The 24,821-nt window shown below is 46.7% G+C and overlaps 2 protein-coding genes and 1 long non-coding RNA gene across 3 annotated transcripts; all 3 read left to right on the top strand.

The window, feature by feature from the left end:
• The first annotated feature begins 3,186 nt into the window (after window positions 1–3,186).
• Window positions 3,187–4,374, top strand: LOC134286096 (uncharacterized). The gene is made up of 3 exons (XR_009996843.1): window positions 3,187–3,210; window positions 3,266–3,335; window positions 3,404–4,374. It is a non-coding gene; the product is annotated as an uncharacterized LOC134286096 (long non-coding RNA).
• A 4,095-nt stretch (window positions 4,375–8,469) lies between these two features.
• Window positions 8,470–14,537, top strand: LOC134289792 (uncharacterized). The gene is made up of 3 exons (XM_062856311.1): window positions 8,470–13,854; window positions 14,075–14,389; window positions 14,454–14,537. Exons 1-3 carry the CDS (start codon window positions 8,470–8,472, stop codon window positions 14,535–14,537), a joined length of 5,784 nt encoding a protein of 1,927 aa, XP_062712295.1.
• Window positions 14,538–18,306: 3,769 nt separating this feature from the next.
• On the top strand, window positions 18,307–24,359 carry LOC109406934 (beta-galactosidase-like). The gene is made up of 7 exons (XM_062845806.1): window positions 18,307–18,495; window positions 18,562–18,876; window positions 22,550–23,242; window positions 23,304–23,579; window positions 23,634–23,765; window positions 23,822–24,076; window positions 24,137–24,359. Exons 1-7 carry the CDS (start codon window positions 18,406–18,408, stop codon window positions 24,323–24,325), a joined length of 1,950 nt encoding a protein of 649 aa, XP_062701790.1. The 5' UTR covers window positions 18,307–18,405; the 3' UTR covers window positions 24,326–24,359.
• Window positions 24,360–24,821: the final 462 nt, after the last annotated feature.

Genomic DNA, 24,821 nt, shown 5'->3' with positions numbered 1-24,821 from the left:
GGTAGCGTCGTCGAGGATATTTCTAGTTTGAAACTAAAACATGCCATGCGACGTATCAGTAGGTCGGCTCCAGAGGCACGTTCTCCTCCATTTGGGAAATTTGTGCCATTCCAATACCATGCGACGTACCATGATTCAGAGAGAATGAGGAAAAAATAGAAAGTTTAAAATAAGCTATCGGGGGTTGGGTAGGTGAAGGTTAAAGAGTCCTTCTAAAAGGCTTGTTTTGGATTACCAGAGGATCATACATATATATTTTTTACCCATACCCACCTCCGACACTCGCCAGACCATGTTGTTCTTTGCATTGCTCGACTTTACTTGTTATGACAAACAAATCTTTTGCGAATACCAGTTGTCCAGCGTCTGTTGCCGTCGTAGAATGAGGAAGCTCGTGGTTCATCCTTCGCCGCCGCACACCCTTCGTCCTGAGCATGCGGGACATATTTGGTGCATGGGTGTTTAATTTGGAGCCCATACTACACGAGGCGAAAGCTGTCATGCTCGTACCAGCATTTCTTTTCAGTAGTATACCACTAATAGTTAATGTTTGCTGGTTCGCATTTTACGTGGGTGTACAGCTCTGCCGTCGTGCCGTTTCGCGTGACCTGATAATAATGATCATATCATCTAGCAGGCAAACTGACTGGACAGTTTTGCACACTATATATAGTTTATATATAAACCATGATCAGCCTGGCCAGCTTCCCAGGAAAGTCTTTCGAAAGTGTATGACATCCCATAGTTCTGGGCGGCGTTACTGCCGTATGCCGCCTTGGAGTCGATGGAGAGGTGATCAGTTGGTACCTGTAGCTGTACCTGTATTTGTCTTACGTTAAGGATCTTGTCCGTCGTCGTCCGGCCGTTGATAAAATTATTTCGCACGAATTAATACGTTTAAGCTCACATACATAGACTTACGAAACGGTAATCACTCTGAAGTCCTAACATTCCAAATTATTCCTTTTCATGCGCATGAGCATGGCTACGACAAAAAAAAATACGTTATTGTATTGGCTTTGAGCTGTTGAATGGCATTTTTAACTCAAGGTGGGAGTTCGATCATTTTGGTCCTCTGCTGCGCTGACGTAATCGTTTTCTTGGTCTCTCGTGCCTCCATGCTCCACGCTCCTCGGAAAGCTGCTTCCGCCTTTCAATTATCTCTCGTTCTTGTCATTTCTTGTATAGCGTCTGCACTAGGCATTCTCCGAGTCCACGCGCCACCTCCTCTGTATCTCAAAGACAATGTGGGTGATAGCCGTTGAAACGGCATTCCAGCCAAATTGATCCCTACACATTCTCTGGGCAAGATTGTCCGGAGTTATGTCCTCCGCGCATGTGGCAAGCATGCTGTCACGCATTGTGTGAAAACGCGGGCACACGAACTAAACGTATTCCGCCGTTTCCTCTAAACCAGCGCAAACCGTACATTCGGGAGAATACGCATGACCGAAACGATGTAGATACTGTCAGAAGCAACCACGGCTCAAAAGGACCCGGGTCAAGTGGAATATTACTTGTCCATGGCGCCTGTTTACCCAACTATCTATCTCGAGATCAACCTGTGGGTCCACCTTCTTTTGGTGGAACTGTCCCACATTTGACCGTGGAGGCCAATCTGACAGTCCTGCGTATGCCTCTTGTGCAGTGCATTTCAGTGCACTCCATATAACCCCCCCCCCCCCATAAGGATGCCGATAGACACCATACCAGAACGCATCGTGTGACACGGTATGGTGTGAGCTCGTAACCCTCAGGTGTATTAGCCTATAAGTACTTTCCAGCTTACTATGGTAGCTTTTGGTACTTATCTCCATGCCTCAAGCCAGGCCGAGACGACACTAGCCAGAAGCTTGCGCTTGCTGGTATACACGGCAAAGCTAATGAGCATCATCCGGGACAGTGCCGCTGTAGCTGTGGAGGCTCTTTTGCAGGCATAATCAACGTGGTAAGATTATCGTCGATCATAACCCCTAAGTGTTTGATGGAGCGCTTCGAAGTGATGCAATCGCCTACCTTGATCACAACTTGCTGCTCCGACTTTCGGTTGTTCACAACCACCACCTAAGTTTTGTGGTGTGCCAATCCTTCATAACTGCGATCGAGTGGGCAGTAGTCAATTCCACTTCTTCAATTGATTCACCGTAGATCTCAGCTAAGCTGACGATCGCCACTCCCACCGGGAACTTTAACCATAGCACCTCGTCGTACATGACATTCCATTACACTGGACCCAGGATAGAACCTTGCCGGACTCCTGAGGTTATGTGAGAGCACTTCCTACCCCCGTGTTGTAAATTAGTACAGTAGTCAAATCCACTTCTTCAATTGATTCACCGTAGACCTCAGCTAAGCCGACGATCGCCACTCCCACCGGGAACTTTAACCACAGCACCTCGTCGTACATGACATTCCATTACACTGGACCCAGGATAGAACCTTGCCGGACTCCTGAGGTTATGTGACAGCATTTCCGACCCACCTCCGTGTCGTAAACTAGTACTCGATTCTGGAAGTAACTTCCGCAGGAACGCATCGGTAATAGCCGCCCAACTGATGCTATTGATCGTGTTCCTTGCTTCTTTAGTCACTACTGCACAGTAGCAGCGAATCCCCCTCCTCTTACGTTGGAGCGCTATCTCGGCGGTATTTGTAACCGACAGGATAGCGTCTACGGTGTAACAAGTACGCTTTTCTATTCATAATGTTTCACTGTATTTATATTTTCGTCATTAAAATGCATGTAAATTCGTTTTCTAAATTTATTCATATATATAATCACCGCTACACAAGATCAATCATTTCTGCTTCTAAGAGTTGCATCTGGCATACAGTCCATTTCTGAGTTCCCAACTACCAGTTACACATGCTAAACTTCTGAGACCCAAGCCAACCGCGCGTCATGATGCGAAGGCTTCCTTTGAAGATGCACCTTTGCATTTTGGCTCTGAGCAATCCGTCCAAACTACGGAGAGAAACTAGACTGGGGGGGGGGGGGGGGGGGGTTTGAATAGACTGACAGAAAGAGATGTCGCGATGTCACCTAAATTACGTGTGCACAATTGCGAGCAGTTAATGATCGGGAATCTACCTTCGGGCAGATTCGCGACCTTCAGAGATGATCACCCTGAAAACGCAATTTCAATCAGCCACTTCGATTCGATCCGTGGAAGAGGCAAAAGTGTGCCGCGTCGTGGTGTAATTTGGAAGGTAGTGACGATATGGTGGCCCTAGTTAGATAGTAATTAATTACCTTTCCCTTTAGATAGAATTCGACATAGCGAAATTGTAGTCGATTAAGTGGCGGCAAAGTGCGTGAATTGAGTGCGTTTAAGGTAATGTGTGCTATAGACCGTATTGCAAAATTTTTCCCAACCATGTGCGTGCATATTCCATTCAACAGGTTCGTGGCAGCCGGGCATTTGCCGTTACACCACCATCCCACCAGAGACCGCTTTTGACCCCATCGATCGGCATCGAAGGTCCCAGGGCACACGTGGCCGGAAGAGGGCCGCGTCTCGTTAAATATCGCGCCCTGGTCAGGCAAGCCCAATCAGTTTTATTCCCGCTCCGTACGACGGGGAAAACCGCCAACAATCAACGACGACGAATACGTTTTGTTGCGCCGTTCGTACGCATGTGCCGCGTACTCGCGTAAGCCCACGCGCCGAGGGTGTGAGAGAGAAAATCCGTAGGTGACGCTAACAACCGTGAGCGAAGTGGGCCGGAGTAAGCCAAGAAGCTCCGCGTGCCCGCCGCCATCTCCTCACATTCCATCGAAGACCACGTAAATCCTAGGTAGTGAGTACTTGCATGCATTTCTCTGTTTTGTGATTGTCCATGCGAATGAGACGTTCTCATCACAACCAACCAGTGTATCCATGAATGGTCTCGGTACCTCCAATCTCATGTACCGATAGACACCGATCGAGTATGACACACGCACGCACGCAGGCCAACAGTGGTAGAGGTCGCACACATTAGATAGGACAGTTTGTCGAGATAGGGAAAGGGAAGAGAAGATATGACCTAGGCTAGCTACGAGAACGAATGTAGGAAAATAAACAGATCGCAATAAATCTCTCTGGATGTTTGTGTGAAAGCTTCATGTGTTAAACTTAATGACCGAATAGGAAGAGATTTGTACCGTTTGCTATACTGCTGTTCGTCGTGAAGTTGTTTGGTAGCGCACCAGATTAGATTCGCAATTACTGTTTAAAGAGGGTTCTCATATCGTTTCGGGTACGTTTCAGGTTGTCATTCCTTGTTATTTTTGGGGAGTAGTTAGCTCCGATTCTGGCTAAGATTACTTTCCAATTGGATGCGTTTCGTTCCGTTGAGGTGAGAGAAATTGAGCCGATGATGAGAACAGTTGCGTAGTGTTCAGCATTTCAAACTTGGCATAGTGCATGAGTAAATGAGTAAGCAACCAGTCAGCTTCATCCCCGATTCCGGGTAACATCGACCCTATCCTCTGGATAGTCTCAGCCCGGGCAAACCTTTAACTGCTGGATGGTCTCCTCCAATGAGTGGCGCTTAAGCCATCAATTTTAAAAGGGAAGCTAGACAGGTTGGCGGGTTATAACGGTCGACCTCCCCTTCCGGAAGCCGAACTGGTTACGCGAGCATGTCGATCAAGCATATGGGTCTATATGCCAACGGGACTGGTGGCGGGTGGATTCCCCGCCTTTGGAAATATAACTAGGCACTGTCGCTTCCAAACCTCTGGGAAAACTCTTTCGACCAGGCATAGCAGACCTGAACATCCCGGGATCCGCTGCAGTTGCTACTTTTATGGCCAAGTTCGGAGCTCCGTCCGCATCTGGAGCCTTACCTACGCTTCCATCAGTTCCTCATCGGTGACCATCGCCAGCCCCAGTCCTCAGCTGTCCTACGAAAGAGGCCAAGGACTAGGATCATGATGCGGAAAAGGCCCTCGATTATCCCCTGTATTTCCCTGGAGACTGCTCTGTAGGAGCCATTACACCTCTCGTCTTGGCCATCACGGCCATCACCCCACGGATTTGCATTGGCACTCTGACAGAGACCCTACAAAACAGGCCATTTTGCTTGCACTTATTGGTCTTCAGCGCGACTTTTTTTTTTCTTCTAAACCATAGGGGGATAATCTGCTCAACAGACACCCTAACAGAAGGTTAGGGTAGTGTAGGTCTGACAGGCCGTCTTCTACAACAAAAGTAAAATCCAGGACTACTCTCTCCTCGTACCCACTAAACCATTCCTATGGTCGCCAAACCCTACGTCTCTCCGGAACCACCAAGAAGGTATTGCTTCAGAGAGGGGCTAGTGCACATCGCACCCACAAGGTTAGCTGCGTAGCCTGCAGCAACGAACATCGATGACTCGCTTTGGAGAGTCCATCACGGTAGCATGCTGGCGCTTAGCCAGTTTGCCGAGTGGTCCTCGCCACTCCCTTTGTCCTCGGAAGGCGGGCAGGGTCAACCCCGCCCGCGCCCTACTGCTGAGCGGACATCAAGAACTGATGCCAACATGCAACCCGATCTGACCTGCCCGCAAAGGAAGGGTATCATTACCCTTCAGGCCCTATCAGATGCATCCGTAGGTTGCAGACAGCAGGGTCTCACCTACCCCGACCCTTGCCGGGGACCCCTTTCCAACCGCGGGCTCAGATCCAACCCAGTAGACTGACGCCACGACAGCACCGCTACCGGGACTTCCTCTCCGCGGCCACATAATCGCTGTAAGGGTCGATCTCGACCGCAGGGCACCGATATGACGTACGAAGCCGACTCCGAACCTCTGGACCACCTCTTGTACTGCATCTGGACTAGCCACTCTCCGAGTCCACGCGCCACCTCCTCTGTAGCTCCCAGACGATATGGGTGATAGCCGTTGAAACGGCGTTCCAGCCAAACTCATCCCTACACATCCTCTGGACCAAATTGTCCGGGTTTGTGTCCTCCCCGCATGTGGCAAGCATGCGGTCACGCATTGTGCGAAAACGCGGGCACACGAACAAAACGTGTTCCGCCGTTTCCTCTAAACCATTGCACACTGGGCATTCGGGAGAATCCGCATGCCCGAAACGATGTAGATACTGTCGGAAGCAACCATGACCTGTAAGGACCTGTGTCAGGTGGAATGTAACTTCCCCATGGCGCCTATTAATCCAACTATCTACCCTCGGTATCAACCTATGGGTCCACCTTCCTTTGGTGGAACTGTCCCACGCGCGCTGCCATTTGACCATAGAGGCCATCCTGACAGTCCTGCGTATGCCTCTTGTGCCGCGCATTTCGAAGCACTCCATGTCCTCACTGATAAGAATGCTGATAGGCACCATACCAGTAATGACGCAGAGAGTGTCGTGTGACAGCGCGACTTTAGCAGCGGCGAACTGCACCCGTCATTCATTTCGCTCTTCCTTAGTTCGCGACCTTCCTTAGTACGGCATCCGCCGCCTAGCCCGTAGTCCGCAATCGTTTGAATCTACCAGTATGCTGATACGCTCTCTCATCTATATATATTTATGTATACACGCTATAGCGTGAGCTTGCCTAGGCACTTCCACACACATGCGAGAATACCGCTACCAGCTTGCCACCACTTAAACCAAGTGGGTTTCACACCAGCTTCCTTATTGTTCTTGAGCTGTTGAATAGCATCCTTAACTTCATCTAGCGTAGGAGTTAGTTGGTTCCAATCATCCACCGTGCTGACGTAGTAATTTCCTCCGCTGACATGATCCCCACATGATCTTTGTTCCCTGTGCCATTCAAGTCTTCGTCGGAGTGCTCAATCCACCTTCCCTTATTCCGGCATAAGGAAGCTCTAATCGATCAACGTTACCCTGCTGATCAATGATACTCTGTTTTACGGTACCGTAAAACGGGGTATCATGGATCAGCGGGGTAACATTGATCGACTTGACCGACCTAATGAAATGTTTAAACAAGCATTTTACATTGAATCAGTTTCTGCTATCGAATGGTATATCGTTATCTACTATTATTAACCTAATAAATAATATGTAATTTATGAAAATAAAAATATCATAAGCATTTAAATAAATCGATTTTTTCCTAACTGTGTTTTGTAATGCAATGAGATAAATACATTGTCAAGCATTCATGCATGGCATGAATACTAGATACAATATGAGGTTCAAAATCACTGTATTACTTCAATATGATATCCTAGAGTTGGATCTAATTGTTCGGTCCGAAATAGTCAGATGGAGAACCACTGATTCTGGTCTCATACGATCTCTTTAGATCACTTTCCTAACTAATAGAAACTCATGAAAAGAGCAATATTACTCTCGCTTCTCGAGAGCAAACCCGCCTGCGGGTGAGATTATTTGTACTCAGGCAGAAATACATTAGTTAGCTCCAATACGTTGCCCACGTCACTCGTGTTTAAATAAACGGTCCGGTCGTAGTTCAGTGCAAAATTCGCGTAGTTGTTTACTATAGACGAAAAGGTCAGTGATCGAAGGCCGAGGTCAAGGACCTCAGAAGAACCCGGTCTGGACGGACAATCGATACTTACAGTCCACTACTAAGTCCGTACCATTCCATTGGTCCTTCGAGCCGGATTTGCACCGGTGGGGCTATTAATTAATTAAAGTGAGCGGGAAGAGTGGCAATTTGACTCGCAGCCGGGCAGTGTCCACTACGTTGGAGCAGCAAAACCTTTAGTGCGTCGTCCATGACGAAAGATGATAGTGCGCTGTGTAGTCAACTGAAAACAATTCCCGCTGTAGGAATTGAATAAGAAAGAAATTAATTGTGTAAAGTGTTATCGCCGGTATTGTATCGCCGTGGCAAAGTAAAGCAGTGCATCGCGCGCCGGTAGTGTTCGAACGGAGACAACCGCACTCAACGAGCTTGAAATTCGACGTAGCAGACGACGGAGATCTACCAGCGAGCATCGGCGGCGAGCATCGGAACGTGTCTTCGGTGGAACGGAATTGAATGCGGCAGTCAACGGATCATCTCAATTGCCGTCAGGGAAGTATTGCATGGTTTGTGTGGTTGGGTTGTGTTGCATGTGATGGGTTCAATTGAGTGAAAATTAAATGAAATTTGAACTATCAAATGAGCGTTTTTTCTTCCGGGTTTTGGCTTGGATTGAGTTGGCCCTGGGATGAATAGTTCTTGGTCTTTGTCGATGGTTTTTCGCAACTCGCTGTCTTTTTGCTGCTTATGAATCCTTGGTCAATTAGCTGGTTTGTTGGTCGGTTGCGCGGTACGTCAAGCGTTGCAGGTCGCGCGGTCATGCTGAATCAGTGAACAAATAAAAGTGCTCTTTAGTGAACTTGATTGGCGATTTCACAGTACTGCTGTAGTGTAGTGACTGCAGTGCAACAAATATTTATTTGAACTAGTGCTAAGAACAGTGAATTGCCGCAACCAAGAGTGACTTTATCGCCCAGCAGTACTGTGAAGTTGCGGGTGATTATTGTGAAAAGTGAAGATGGTGACAATGGAGGAATACAAGGAGCTGAAGAAACAAGAACAGCAGCTAGTCGGTCTCATGAATGGGATCGCGCGCTTCCAGAAAGGAAAGCACGAAACCCAAGTAGATGTCCGCCTGGAAACCCTGGAAGAAGCGATGAAGAAGTTCTACAGCGTTCGACGGAAAATCGAGCTGTTTTTCGACGATGAAGACAGCAGTGAAGTAAAGATCGCCGAGAACACCCGAGCAGAACGAGAGAAGCGGAAGAAAGGTTTCGAAGAGTCGCTGTACACCATCCAGGAGCAGTACTTCGAAGTTAAGGCCGCGTTGCTTCAGCTGCGTCCAAAGAAGGAAGAACCACTAACCAGCAACATCCGGAATGTCGTGGAAGCGGTGCCAATGTCCCGAGTCAAACTGCCGGACATTAAACTACCGAGCTTCGGTGGAAGAATCCAAGATTGGACTAGCTTTCGAGACACCTTTCGGAGTCTGATCCACAACAACCAGCAACTGGCGGAAGTCGACAAACTCACCTACCTGCGATCCTCAACCACAGGAGAGGCGCTCCACGAGTTGGCTTCGCTGGACCTTACGGGCGACAACTACGAGGTGGCCTGGAAGTTGCTGGAGAAGAAGTACGAAAATAAAAAACTTATCGTAAAAGCCCATCTGGACGCGTTGTTTGCTGTAGAACCGCTTCGTAGAGAAAACTGCGAAGCGTTGAATCACCTCATCAGTGAATTCGACAAGAACCTGCTGATGCTGACAAAAATCGGGGAACAGCCAGCCAACTGGTCGACGATTTTAGCATATATGGTGTGTTCTCGTCTCGATTCGTCGACGCTTCGAAATTGGGAGACGCACCACAACAGCAAGGATGTTCCCAAGTTCGACGATCTGATGCAGTTTTTGAGGGATCAGTGCGCAGTGCTGCAGTCAATTGCTCCTGCGAAGGTTCACGACGTCGACAAACGACCAATGCCTCGGTTCTCGACGACGCACACGTCGGCCCAGTCCCAGCGGCGGTGCTTGTTTTGCGGAGACACGTATCATCTGCCGTTCAAGTGCAGCAAGCTGCAGAATATGAGTGTTCCTCAGCGGGTGGAGCAAATCAACAAGCAGCGACTCTGCAGAAACTGCTTCGCGGCAGGACACTTCGCCGAAGGATGCTCCCGAGGTTCGTGCACCCGCTGCGGACGAAAACACCACACTATGCTTCATTTCGAGAGGCCGTCGAGCAGCAGTTATGCAGCGAAGCCACCAGTTCCCACTAGTGCCCCTCACCCCGTTCCGCAAGCGCAAACCCGACCAAGTGCATCTCCAGCAGCACACCAGCAACAGTCACAGCAAAATCGTACGAAACCACAAAGCCAGACACAAACATCATCCACTCAACCATCCACACAAACACAACCCACATCATCATACCCGGTGATGCGCTCACAAAACACTCACCCACAACCCACCACTGACCCACAACCTGCAATCTCCCTCGAAACCACTGAATCACCACACGGCTTTGGCACGACAACTCGTCAAGTGTTGATGTCAACTGCTGTCGTGAAGGTGGTGGACCGTTTTGGCAACACCGCGCTAGCCAGAACGCTTCTGGATTCGTGCTCGGAGTTCTGCTACATGACCAGTAGCTTTTCCAAGAAGTTAAAGTTCGAGGCGATGCCAAATTTCCTGAAGGTGCAAGGTATCGGCAACAGCAGCGCAACCTCTACGAAATCTGTGGAGGCAAACATCGAACCAAGACACTCGTCAATTTCCTCGTTCGGTGAGCTGATGCAGTTCCATGTTTTGCCGAAAATCACTCAAACGTTGCCGCTCAAACCTGTGCGGATGGACCTACTGGAGATTCCCTCCGATGTGGTCCTAGCGGATCCCACGTTCGGAGAGCCCGGTCCGGTCGATATGATTATTGGGGCGGAGTTCTACTTCGACTTACTGCGGACCGGAAGAAGAAAGTTGTGCGATAGAGGACCAACGTTGCAAGACACAGTCTTTGGCTGGGTCGTCTCTGGAAGAATTCCGGAAGTGGCAAGCTCGCTGCCCACAACAGTCAACTACGTGTGTTCGACGGCAGACCTCCAGGAAATGATCGCCCAGTTCTGGGACTTGGAGACCTGTCATGTCAACCGGACCCATTCAGTGGAAGAAACAGCCTGTGAAGAAATGTTCAAGCAAACAACGACTCGGGACGAAGAAGGCCGGTTTGTGGTAAGCCTGCCAAAGAAGGAACACATGCTGGAGCGATTAGGAGAGTCCCGTGCAATAGCCATGAAGCGGTTCATCGGTTTGGAGAAACGGTTCGCCCTGAACGCCGAACTTAAGGAGTCTTACATGGAGTTTATCCATGAATATCTCCTGATGGGCCACATGAAGGAAGTTGACGGAGAGCTAGCCATCGGAGATCCGGTGTACTACATGCCGCATCACGCGGTATTGCGACCGGACAGCACAACAACAAAGTTGAGAGTCGTTTTTGACGCGTCGTGTCGGACTTCTAGCGGCATCTCGCTCAACGACGCTTTGATGGTGGGGCCGGTCGTTCAGAACGATCTGATATCCACAATTCTCCGATTTCGTCAACACCGGATCGCCGTCATCGCCGATGTAGCCAAAATGTATCGGATGGTCCGGGTTCCAGAGGAAGATCAACATCTACAGCGCATCCTTTGGAGAGACACACCGGAGGAATCGGTGAAGACGTTTGAACTGCTGACGGTCACGTACGGCACTGCGAGTGCTCCGTATCTGGCCACAAGGTGCCTGAAGAAGCTGGGAGAAGACAGTGGATCTACGCATCCGATTGCAGCTCGGGTTGTCCAAGAGGACTTTTACGTCGACGATATGTTGTCAGGAGCGGACACCGTCCCCAAAGCACGGCAGCTGATGAACGAAGTCATCGAGCTGACAAACACGGCTGGTTTCACCCTGCGAAAGTGGAACTCAAACTCACCGGAGCTGCTTTCGACCTTGCCCAAGCATCTACGAGACGAGCGGTCAGTCCTGGATCTAGACTCCTCAAGCGCAACGGTCAAGACTCTGGGGCTGCGATGGGACACTCAGTCCGACGATTTCTGCTTCGCTTTCCCCGAGTGGAGATCCAATTCCTCCTCCATCACGAAGCGCAGTGTTCACTCCGACGCTGCTTGCTTCTTTGATCCACTGGGCCTGGTTGGGCCAGTTGTAGTCCAAGCGAAAATCTTCATCCAGCGGCTGTGGCTGCTAAAATGCGACTGGGATGATCCTCTCGACGAGTCTCTGCAGGAAATGTGGACAGAATACAAGCAGAACATGGTCGCATTAGAGTCCCTATCGATTCCCCGCTGGCTGGGCGTCAGAGACGACTGCATAGAAGTGCAGCTACACGGGTTCTGCGATGCATCGGAAGCTGCTTACGGAGCGTGCCTGTATCTCCGTTGTACTGCGTCGGATGGCACTGTCACTGTCCGACTGATCACCTCCAAGTCACGAGTAGCACCTTTGGAAAGCCTCCAGAGGAAAAAGAAGAAGATGAGTATCCCCCGCCTCGAGCTGTCCTCGGCACTTTTGCTGAGTCACCTGTACGAGAAGTACAGCCAGATCCACCCGAACCTTCCAGCGTACTTCTGGACAGACTCGATGATTGTCAAGTGCTGGCTGGCTTCGCTACCCTCACGGTGGCAAATCTTCGTAGCAAACCGCGTATCGGAGATCCAGCATCTAACCAAGGATGGAGTTTGGAGTCATGTTCCGGGCACCGAGAACCCGGCAGATCTCATCTCTCGTGGAATGTCACCAGCACACCTTCAGTACCAAACACTTTGGTTCGAAGGCCCGCAGTGGTTGGCTCAAGACCAACAGTTTTGGCCAGACGCAGGTGATCCCCCCAACGCCGAATTGGACTCGGCCATGCTGGAAGAACGACCAACACCTGCCTTCCCGGCTCAAGCAGTTCAGCCGAGTGCAATCTTCGGCGAACGATCGTCGTTCACAGAACTCGTCCGCATCGTGGCACTGCTGCTTCGATTTCGGCACAACTCGCAAAAATGCAATCGGTCGTCCAGGAAGACTGGTCCCTTGTCGCTTGCCGACCAGGAGCAGGCAACTATCGCTCTAGTTCGCTTGTCCCAGCAGGAATGCTACCCACAAGAGCTAAAAGAGCTGGCCAAAAGAGGATCGGTTCACGACTCGTCCAATATCGCTGCGCTGCATCCACAACTTTGTGACGGCGTGATGCGCGTCGGCGGCCGGCTCTCTAAGGCATCGATATCGTCCGATCGCAAGCATCCCTATATTCTACACCACAAGCACCCTCTCGCGACAATGATCGTGCGGCACTTCCACTACAAGCTCTTTCACGCCGGTCAGCAGCTGCTGATTTCGGCGGTCCGCGGAAAGTTCTGGCCAGTTCACATCCACAGTTTGGCCAGGAAGGTGATTCACGGATGCATCCCGTGCTTTCGCAGCAAGCCCAAGGTTTTGGACCAGTTGATGGCTGATCTTCCGTCAGCGAGAGTCAACCCTGCACCACCGTTCATGAACGTCGGCGTGGACTACTGCGGTCCATTCCAAGTCAACTACCCCAATCGTCGAGCGAGTCCAGTGAAGTGCTACGTAGCGATTTTTGTCTGCCTAGTAGTGAAGGCCGTCCATCTGGAGCTGGTGATGGACCTAACCACCCAAGCGTTCCTAGCAGCGCTGAAACGGTTCGCAGCTCGTCGCGGCAAGCCCCAATTGATAATGTGCGATAACGCAACGACCTTCGTCGGAGCGAAACGGGAGCTAACCGAGCTGCATCGACTGTTTCACGACCAGAAGTTCCAAGAGCAACTTATCAAGGACACCAGTTCCGATGGCATCGAGTTCCGATTCATCCCTCCCCGCACGCCAAACTTCGGCGGACTCTGGGAGGCGCAGGTCAAGTCCTTTAAAGGGCACTTCAAGAAGGCTGTTGGAACAAAGGTTTTGAAGGTGGACGAAATGTTGACTGCACTGGCGCAGATCGAAGCGGTCCTCAACTCACGTCCGCTAACCCCAATCAGCAGTGATCCCAGTGATTTCGAGGCTCTAACTCCAGGGCACTTCCTGGTTCAGCGACCCCTGACTGCCATCCCGGAACCAGATTTGCAGGATCTTCCCACCAATCGCCTGTCGAAGTGGGAGAGTGCTCAGCAGGTGGCGCAGCAGGTCTGGAGGAGGTGGTCTACGCAATATCTCTCGGATCTCCACAACCGCACCGAGTGGACGAAGCAACGGAACAACATCCAAGTCGGCACAATGGTTCTACTGAAAGACGAGAACGCCCCTCCACTGAAGTGGCACTTGGGTAGGGTCGTCACGGTTTTCGAAGGTTCGGACGGCAATATTCGCGTCGTCACGGTTCGCACCAAAGACGGATGCTTCGATCGTGGGATTTCGAAGGTCTGTCCGCTTCCCATCCGGGACAACGATGAAAACAATCCTATTGCCAACCACGTTTCCACCGCTTAAGCCACTCTCCGAGTGCATTCCGGTGCCACGGCACCACCCAAGTTATTGTCAAGTCATCAAAGGGGCAATCATCTCGGTAAAAGGTCAAGGTTGTATCGTTTGTGCATGTAATGTGAACGTCAATATGGTATGGTGAAGGTCCGACGCACAGAGCGTCGGCGGTGACCACAAGGGTCATCGCAAGTTAAGAAATAAGCTAATCGTTTGCAAATCGTCGGTAGCACCACAGCGCTCGCTACCATCTCTCACCGGAGGAAGCCATGGTACCCCTCCAACAGCCGTCGTCAACTGGTTGGCATTGGGCTTGGCCAGCTCATCCTGTCGACCAGGGCCCCGAAGGCACGAAGCACGAAGTCAACGAAGGGTGGTCATCCGACCACAGAAGAGTCCACGTTCCGAGAACACTGCCACCCAGGCGACCACCATCACGCTCTACGAAGGATCTTCAGGCACCGTTTTTGCCTGGGTAGGTAAGTTGTTCCGGTTTCAGAATACTACAATACAGCAAACTACATCCAATCCTTTTCGAGGAAATCACCAACCAAACCATCACCATACGCACCACCACTACGAAGTACCGCAAGCAGCAAGGAAGGAAGCCAGCCATCAACTGATGGAGTGGCGCAAGGTCGTGCCAGACGATGACCCCGATCGATCCGAAACGAAGCACCGTAAAGCAGCCCAGTAAAGCCACCCCGAAGTCCCCGAAGCAAGTCCAATCAAGCCACCAGAAGAAGAAGAAGCCATTCTCGCTGTGCATCCGCACGGCATCCCTGGAGATCGCCCCTACACACAGGAAGCGCACGAGCGCCGGCAACGCGTGTCGGCGCGTGAGGAGCGAAGAAGCAGCATGTCCCGCAATCAGCAGCAGTTCCCCACCGTACGCACAGGCGTGGCGGTGTCCCGTCGGCAGGGTCGGCGAAGTTCAACAGTAGCAGCAAAGTGAAATCCAATACAAATCCAAAACTTGTTAGTTTTAAGAAGTGAAGTAGCAGTAGATCAAAGGTCAATTCCAACTTGAATTCATACGTATTAGTTCTTGTTTGAAACCCGTCTGGTTTCAAGGCGGCCGGCATGTTCGGTCCGAAATAGTCAGATGGAGAACCACTGATTCTGGTCTCATACGATCTCTTTAGATCACTTTCCTAACTAATAGAAACTCATGAAAAGAGCAATATTACTCTCGCTTCTCGAGAGCAAACCCGCCTGCGGGTGAGATTATTTGTACTCAGGCAGAAATACATTAGTTAGCTCCAATACGTTGCCCACGTCACTCGTGTTTAAATAAACGGTCCGGTCGTAGTTCAGTGCAAAATTCGCGTAGTTGTTTACTATAGACGAAAAGGTCAGTGATCGAAGGCCGAGGTCAAGGACCTCAGAAGAACCCGGTCTGGACGGACAATCGATACTTACAGTCCACTACTAAGTCCGTACCATTCCACTAATAAACGAAACTTTTATGAAAGTGCTATTATTCAATAAAATATACGATCCACGTGTGATATCGAAGAAGATCAGTGAGGTACTCTTTTACTGTGAAAATGTACGGCGACTTAGTGGTGATAGACGTGAACACTTCATGTGTCAGTTTGTGCATTTAGCTGTTCGGAATGTGGAAGAATCGTCTTCGTTTGAAGATGTGTGTTTGAACGGTAAATTTGAATAGTTTTCGTGTCCGTGAAAAATGATTCGGCTGAGAATTACACAGCGTAACAAAAAATTACTTTTTGTCTGTCTCAAGAGCAAACTTATGTGTCTCCGAAGGATTTTGGGCGGCTGAATCCGAATCCGGGCTCAGATTTGCTCTAACACGTCACAATTTTGAGATATACCTCAATTTATAGGGCAAAATATGCGATTTTGGGCTTTTTTTACAGCAAGTCATTAAGCAAGGAAATATTTTTTTAAGCAAACGAAAGGTTAATTGGTCAATTAACATCTAAATTAACGACTCATGCAAAATATTTCGTTTTACCTAATCAAATTTGATAGTTTTAAGCGATTTATGTTAGGTGCGATATTTCCCATACAAGTCACCCTCCAAAAGTTGCATGCAAGTTTTCATACTAACATAAAATGCTAAAATCTATCAAATTTGATTAGGTAAAACGAAATATTTTGCATGACTCGTTAATTTAGATGTTAATTGACCAATTAACCTTTTGATTGCCTAAAAATAATATTTCCTTGCTTAATGGTTTGCTTTTAAAAAAGCCCAAAATCGCATATTTTGCCCTATAAATTGAGGTATAGCTCAAAATTGTGACGTGTTAGAGCAAATCTGAGCCCGGATTCGGATTCAGCGGCCCAAAATCCTTCGGAGACACATAAGTTTGCTCTTGAGACAAAAAAATGTTGCGCTGTGTTATTGCCGAAGGTATCGTCAGTGCAGTGTGACGCCGAATCGGGCCCCAGTAGAAGTGAATCAAGTTCGACCGTGGTGAGCGCGTTGCGACGGGTTCGGTAGAAGTAATTAAAAACGATTTCAAGCAGATCAATACAGATGCAACGCTCTGAGTCAGTGAACTTCGCGGCGAGGTCTTTCTGATTACACTCTATGTACTCTATAACTACAAATAAGTTGAAAATTCGCTATTTTCAACATCCTTTCATCTATTGGAAGCTGCTTCAGTTCTGGGCTCTTTCTAAGTTGATGAAAGGATTTATCAATGCTTGCAAAGACTTGGCCAGGTGTGTGGAGCCGAGTGAGTCTATGACATTGTAGATAGTAGCGACTTCAGCAATGTCAATGGATATATTCAACTTTGCAACTCCATCCAAGATTTGTGCAAGTATTCATGCTATGCTATGCTATTTTTTCGATAAAATACAGGGGATAGACAAAATGATCGGGACAGGCAAAATTTTTACTTTTCAAAAAATGTTCAACTGGCTCTAACTTTTCGTAAAGTGCATCAAATATTCTCAAATTTTTAGTGTAAGTTCATCAACTAGTTGTGTATCAGTAGTCAAAATTTGGGAAAGATCGGGCAATTTTCCACGAAGTTAAAAAAAAATCCTTGAAAAAGGTAAAATTATCCGATAGCCAAGTTTAAGCTATTATATCTCCGGATTTAATAAACCGATTGCAATGAAATTTTGACCATCCATGACTTATATAATGAACTCAGGAAAACTTTTGACTAAACTTGAAATTTTCAACAAGAGAAAAAATTATAGCGATTTTATTTTTTTCACGATTTTTTAGCAAATGGGTCTATTTTTAATATGTATTCCATTACTTTTTCAAATTGTTGGCGGCTATGTTGTTACTTTCCTTCAAAACACGTTTATATATAAGTCAATTAGAGGGAAATTAAATGAACTATAATTTGCATCTTGAATTTTGAAACGATGTTGAAGTTTTTGATAATTTGGTGTTTTATTAGAAAAATAATCTTATCGTTATAATTTTCTTCCGTGTTAAGAATTTCAAGTTGAGTCAACGGTTTTTCATAGCTCATTATATAATTCATAAATGGTCAAAATTTCATTGAATTCGGTTCATTGAATCCGGAGATATAACAGCTCAAATTTGGCTATCGGATAATTTCACCTTTTCCAAGAATTGTTATAACTTCGTGAAGAATGGCCCGATCTTTCCCAAATTTTGACCACTGACACACAACTAGTTGATGAACTTACAGTAGAAATTTGAGAATATTTGATGCACTTTACGAAAAGTTACAGCTAGTTGAACATTTTTTGAAAAGTGAAAAGTTTGCCTGTCCCGATAATTTTGTCTATCCCTTGTATACGATTTATTAAAAGTAAGCTATCAATTCCTTACGCCATTGCATACTTTTAGGCGTTATTCTCGGTTTGGAGGATTTTATTTCTTAAATAACTCAAAAAGTACACAACTTGTAAGAATTTGGACAACATATTCAAAATCAGCGACTCCGAGTTTAGCAAGTAAGGGTATTTTCAACACAATCATCACTGACATGATTTTTTTTTGAGTAGCTTAACACATACTCAGAGGGCCAGTATTTGTTTTAAAAATATAAAACATGTAACGTTTTCTTTAACAAGAGAATTATTCATGGAAGATTGAAAATTCTGATCAATGTTACCCCGGATTACGGTACTGATGAATGATAATGAATATTTTGTCTATTATTACTTTATTACATAAACTCCTGCTTCTTATCGAACAAATAACAGGTTTTGATAAAACCACTGTTCAATTCAATGTTTTGCAGTTGAAACATCTATCTAACAGATTATATTACTCACGTGCAAGATTCAAGCTGAGTTGAACACACACACAGCATATCTGCTTGGCAATTTTTAAAAGAGTGATCGACCTTAATTAATCAAATTAGGCGTCTCCTGCTCGATATGGTATCTGTATATATACAATGCAAATTCGCCACTCGGGCGGACATTCAAATGATAATGTCCATTCGATCACTGTTCTTGTGACTCGTGGACAGTTAACATCGTTGTCCAACATTAGAAGGATCATTTGTACAAAACATGATTGAATTTAAGATACTGTTAAGCTTTTGCCTACTATTGACGGTGGTGCATAGTAAAACTGCTAAATTAAACAGTTCCAATGATATTGTGAGCAAAATCGATTAGTCAAAACTCAATATTCATATTCAACCAACTTTTCGTATATATTTACAGGAAGATCGTTCCTTCACCATCGATTATGACCGTGACACATTTGTGATGGATGGCAAAGATTTCCGTTACGTGGCCGGATCTTTCCACTACTTCAGAGCGCTACCGCAAACGTGGCGTACGAAGCTGAAGACGCTGCGCGCCGGAGGACTCAACGCGGTCGATCTGTATGTGCAGTGGTCATTGCATAATCCGAAAGAGAATCAATACGTGTGGGATGGGATTGCCAACATCAAGGATGTCATCGAGGCAGCAATTGAGGCTGATCTGTATGTCATCTTGAGACCGGGACCGTATATTTGCGCAGAAATTGACAACGTAAGTATCTGATGTTAGTGATGGACGAGGTAGTTGTTCATTTGTTTTGCTTCGAGTCCAAAAAAATGTGCACTGTGATTTTTATGTTATTGCTACACTCATAAGGGGCTGTCCATAAACCACGTGGTCATGAGGGGGGGGGGGGGGATTCGGCCAATGATCATTTTGTATGGACGAATAAAATTTTTTGTATGGACTAATGACCAGGGGGGGGGGGTGGTGTTGAGAAGTCCCAAAAAAATGACCACGTGGTTTATGGACAGCCCCTAAGACAAGTTTACTGCAATTTTTAAACTCGATAAGCTGATGATCTTTAGTATAGAATCGTGACTAAGGTTCGATGGCGCGAAGAAAACAAGGCTGTAATTAAAAATCGAATTCTGCTCAGAAATCAGGGCGTAATAGTGTCTGAAAAAATTGAGCTTGCTTGAGCTTGATTGACCGCCCGTAGATGCTACTCCAGTATCGCCAAACCAGCTACACTCACACAAGGAATCAATGAGGTATCTGCCGGGAACTAGCAGGCATCTTCAGTGTGTGAGCGTTGGTGATCTTTTATTTTTAGGCGACAATGGCGCCTGCGACGTCAGGTTGCAGATCAATGTGGAAGGGCAAGGAAGTGATGATTGCATTTGTTTGTATCCACATATGACCGAATATACCTCTGCGTCAGCACAAATTCATGTGGATGTCGGACTGTTGGTGCTTGATTGCATAACTTGTAGGTGTTTTCTAATAGGGTTGAGACACTGTGCTTTGAGAAATTTTGGAAGGAAGAGAAACGGCATTTTCAACCCGTTTCTGTTCTAGCGATGGTTATGAACATGTGAATATACATGAGTTGTATATGTAGAGAGGAGGGAGAAAGTATAGAGTCCTAAGAAACCAAGTAGAAGGAAATGGACGGGCCAGGGATTGAACCCAGGACCTTCTGCATATGAATCAGAAGCGATAGCCACTAGACCACCAAGCCCGTAATAGTGTCTGAAAAAAATTGGTCATTAATAGAAGTTCATGACTATCATCTAATTTTGTAAACTAGTGTAACTTATTAATTGTTGGTTTAGTAAGCCTATGACACTGAAATTAATTTCATGGAATATCAAATAATATTTGGCAATACGTGTTCCGCCGTTTCCTCTAAACTTGCACAAACTGGACTCTCGGGAGAACCCGTATACCGAAATGGTGTAGATACTTTTTATTATTATTTCTTAATTAGTGAGGCTTTCAGCCATAGGCTGGTTCACCTCCTAATCTAATGTGTGTAGATACTGTCTAAAGCAACCATGTCTCGAAAGGACGTGACTTACGTGGAATATTATTTCCTCATGGCACTTCTTGACCAACTATCTACCCTCGGAAGCAACCTGTTGGCCAACTTCTTTTGGTGGAACTCTGAGAGTGGAATTATCTCATTGGTAGCCTTACGTATGCCCCTTGTGCCGCGCCTTTTGAAAATTATGCTATTATGACCAGGGTTGTGCAGTTTCAGGATGGTCAATGTCGAATGACACTCGCTCTAACCATCACTTCATACGACAAACGCAGTCCATCAAAACATACTCGATTCACGCAAAAGCCATTCAAGCCAACCCTCGTTCAATGCAGAGTCAACCACATTCAACAGCAGCGATCGTCTCTTGTTTTCGAACCACACGATGAAACACCGAAGCGAGTTTTTGTTCTATGCTTTGCATTCTATTCATAGGGCGTGCTATGTTTGTGTTTTCTGCGCCATGCAATACTACTTAACAAATTGACCCTCATTCTGGCATTTTCAGGCGAGAGTCACCCAGCAGTGAGTGACATAGCTCTGCGTCGGAACGACGGTTAAGAAGCGTTCGGCTACTCAAGAGATTTGCAGAGAAAGAGCGTGGCGGCGGCAGCCACCGTATCAATGCGTTCGTCTCGAATGTGTTCGATAGCAACATAGAGACGGTCGGCTGTAGCGTTGATGGAGAAAGAAGGGCAATGTTGATGTTGCGGCTTTTTTGTGTTATGATGGTGATAATGCACAAGACTGATTATGACACACTTCGGCACATTAGCCAAGATGCATGAACTCTGCATCTCCACTCATCGCCTTCAAGACCTCTGAGTACTTAGACTCGTCCGTCTTGATGACAAGTGCGTCATCCTTCTCGTGCTTGGCATCTGCTCTCCTATTTCTCCTTGGCTGACTGTCTCTAAGTCCCAGTTCTTCTTTCTTCTTCCTCCCCTTCTTCTGTCCACTGGGGCCAAAGGAGCTCAACTATGGTGTTTAAGGATCTACACACATGGTAACAAACTCCCTGCTGTCTTCTTGTCTCGACTTTTCAGGTCCACCCTTCCAAGTCTTTCGGGACACCTGGTCGGAGTTCAACTTGCTGGTATTACTGCCCTTCATTCTAAACAACCTCCAGGCCTTGCGACCGCCGTCAGGTAGCTCCTTCCCTTATGATTGCCTTACACGCTTCTGTAATTGCTTGGCGTAAGCAATCGCATCTAGCCTATAGATAGTAGAGTAAACATAGATCCGTGTTGATGAATCCGTTGTATCCAAACGAACTGTCAAAATCTGTATCCAAACGAGCATGACGTCACGATTTGGACAACATCAATGGAGCGCATGACGTCATATTCAACCGTCGCACTCTTGAAAATTACTACATACACGCTTGAAACATTTTAGTCAGCGGTGTCCGCGGATCTATGTGTACTCTACTATCTATAATCTAGCCTACTCTTCGGGCTACCCGCGAATGGAAAGTCCTCATTCTGTGTAGATTTTGGCACCTTCAGCTTCACGGATTCTGCTTCTGCCGCAGTTGCCTGAATTGCCTGCTTGGTCGCTACCGTTGACTTACGAACTCTCAGCAAGGCACGTGCAGCCACTTCTATTGCTGAAATCCCATCTCTGATCTTGTTAGTGGACCTTATCAAGCACGCTCCATTTCACATCCCGCTGAACAACTTTCGCAGTTATTATTGTGCGGGTATTTCCTTTCCTTCCGTGCTACGAACAGTTCCAAAATTGTCAGTTTTCGCCTTCACATCTGGCTTCACAGTCAAATAAGTCAAAAGTGACAGAGTGGCATATGCTTTTTTGCTGGCTCGCTCACATTTCATCTGCAACGATGACAGCAGGAAGTCGAATCAAAAACGAGGTAGTTTGTGCGAAAGTGACAGCAAGGAGACTCATTTGACGAGGTTCGTCAGGGGGAGCGACACTAGTTTCCTAGTTTTGACCAGCCGAAAAACCCCAAAAAAGCCAAAGGGTTTTTCGGCTTGGCAAAACTAGTGTCGCTCCCCCTGAGGTTCATCGAAAAAGGCGTTTGAAGTAGAGTGTCGAATCGACCTTCAAATCCAGTTGTCAAAGAACCTCACAATATGAATGCGGAATCGTAGATAAAACTGCTGTGTTTTCTGTACACCTGTTCATCATCTTGTAATGTATAAATGCACAGAGGACTCCAACACGGTTCGATACGAAACCGCTGTTTTATCCACGATTCCGCGAAAGGGCCCAGTGGGGTAGTAAATGCACAGTGCTTTTTGCATGCCCATTTAGCGAAGCTCAAATTTTGGTGGAAATGTGAAACCGATAATATCTGCCCATTTTAAAATAAATCGGACTATAATGAAAAGCTTGCTTCTACTTTAGACTTAAACTATATTTTCTGTCCCTCAGGGCGGTTTACCGTACTGGCTATTTACTAAATATCCAGGCATTCAGGTTCGCACAAGCGATCCAAACTACTTGCGAGAGGTGGCCGTTTGGTACGAAAAGCTGATGTCACAGCTGACCCCATATATGTATGGCAATGGCGGTCCCATCATCATGGTGCAGCTGGAAAATGAGTACGGGGCATTTGGGAAATGTGACAAACCCTATCTGAACTTCCTGAAAGAAGAGACGGAGAAGTACACCCAAGGAAAAGCCGTACTCTTCACTGTTGATAGACCGTATGGCGATGAAATGGAGTGCGGTCAGGTTCCTGGAGTGTTCGTCACAACGGATTTCGGTTTAATGACGGATGAAGAGGTTGACACTCACAGGGAGAAACTGCGTTCAGTCCAGCCCAAAGGTCCCTTGGTGAACACTGAATTCTACACCGGATGGTTGACTCATTGGCAGGAAAGTAATCAGCGCAGACCTGCTGAACCCCTTGCGAATACTTTGCGGAAAATGCTCCGCGATGGATGGAACGTCGATTTCTACATGTACTTTGGAGGAACCAATTTTGGATTCTGGGCTGGTGCTAACGATTGGGGTCTCGGGAAATATATGGCCGATATTACATCGTACGACTACGACGCTCCCATGGATGAAGCTGGCGACCCTACAATGAAGTATACTATCTTCCGAGACATCATTGGAGAGGTAAAATTCACACAATGCATTTTCAAAGATGGGAATAATAATATACTCTAATAATTCACAGTATATTGACCTACCGGCTGTACCAGTTCCAGATAGAGCATCGAAAATGAAGCATAACCCAGTCGAGATGACTAGTGTAGACTCCATATTCTCTTCAAACTCTAGAAGTCTCCTTGGTTCTCAAGAACGAAAATCCAATCATCCGATGACATTTGAAGAACTGGATCAAAATTCTGGCTTTGTGCTGTACGAGACTACTTTGCCGAAATTTACTCGGGATCCTAGCCAATTGACTATCAACGACCTGAGAGATAGGGCCCAGATCTACGTAGATGAGGTATGTATGGAATTGAGATTTCAAGTACTTTAACTCACGCATTGCGTTCTACAGTTTTACGTCGGAACATTGTCTAGGGAAAATGCTATAAAAACCCTTCCGATCTCCGCTGGATGGGGATCGAAACTTTCAATTCTGGTGGAAAATCAAGGTCGTATTAATTTCGATATTCTAGATGATTATAAGGTAGGTGTCTTATCAGCACGGTATTATTCGGTCGATTGATGAACTTCTACTTTCAGGGGATCCTTGGTAACGTAACGATTCAAATTTATGACGAGCCATACTACAATGAGCTATCGGACTGGACCATCACCGGATATTCGTTTGAAAATTTCAGCCAACTCAAGCAGTTAACGGACACCGTTACTGAAGGCCAAGGCACCAATGGACGAGGAATGGCAATCCACGGCCCTGTAATATTCAAGGGAAAGCTCGAAATCGATAGCAGCACCACTATTCATGACACGTACATTGACATGACTGGTTGGGGCAAAGTGAGGAAACTAATTGATTGAGACACACTGCTTCGCTGTAACTAACTTGTTTCATTTCAGGGCTTCATTATGGTGAATGGTTTTAATCTTGGTCGATATTGGCCGGTTATTGGACCGCAGGTAACGATGTATTTGCCGAAGGAACTACTGAATGTAGGCTCAAATGAAATCACTTTGGTAGAGCTTCAAAGAGCTCCAACGGATAAACTGATCCATTTCACTGATAACGCAATTCTTGATGAAGCTTAATAAACTGTAATTATTTTAAATACTCACTTACATATTCAGTGGTGTACAATTCGTTGATTCTATACGCCGAATGAAAAATCCTTTGCACATATCCAGAACCACTGAATCAAAATTAAACCATCGCGCAACAATAACGACAATGTCGCAACCTGCATTTGTTGCGACAATCCACCCAATAATGCGACATAAGTTTGTCCTAACTTGAACAGAATAGGATAAAGATCGTGCAACACGAGTTTAGAGATTTCAAAGCCTTGCATTGTGATTTTCGAGTGGTAGCCTCGAGCCGGTAAACACTGCTGCGCTGCTGAAGATGTATCATCAAAAAGTTTCGATTTTGGGTTGGTAGTAATTGATTATACCTAACAAATTCAGCTTTCGTTTTGTCTCCAACAAAAAAAAATCGAGATCACGTTATCATCTGTTACCACCGCGCCTTCTTTGTTGTTTTTTTATGAAAGTCTCTTTAATAAAGACAAATCAATTGTTGCTTTTT

The sequence above is a fragment of the Aedes albopictus genome, chromosome 1 (assembly GCF_035046485.1).
Source record: "Aedes albopictus strain Foshan chromosome 1, AalbF5, whole genome shotgun sequence".
Classification (NCBI taxonomy): Eukaryota; Metazoa; Arthropoda; class Insecta; order Diptera; family Culicidae; genus Aedes; species Aedes albopictus.
This window is presented reverse-complemented; position numbering and strand designations above follow the sequence as displayed.

Bases quoted from the DNA above. Each gene is read 5' to 3' on its own strand.
- LOC134289792 (XM_062856311.1), top strand. From the start codon at position 8,470: ATGGAGGAATACAAGGAGCTGAAGAAACAAGAACAGCAGCTAGTCGGT. The intron at 13,855-14,074 runs GTCTGTCCGCTT...TCCGACGCACAG, and splicing joins TCGATCGTGGGATTTCGAAG to AGCGTCGGCGGTGACCACAA. The intron at 14,390-14,453 runs GTAGGTAAGTTG...ATCCTTTTCGAG, and splicing joins CAGGCACCGTTTTTGCCTGG to GAAATCACCAACCAAACCAT.
- LOC109406934 (XM_062845806.1), top strand. From the start codon at position 18,406: ATGATTGAATTTAAGATACTGTTAAGCTTTTGCCTACTATTGACGGTG. The intron at 18,877-22,549 runs GTAAGTATCTGA...TCTGTCCCTCAG, and splicing joins TTTGCGCAGAAATTGACAAC to GGCGGTTTACCGTACTGGCT. The intron at 24,077-24,136 runs GTGAGGAAACTA...GTTTCATTTCAG, and splicing joins ACATGACTGGTTGGGGCAAA to GGCTTCATTATGGTGAATGG.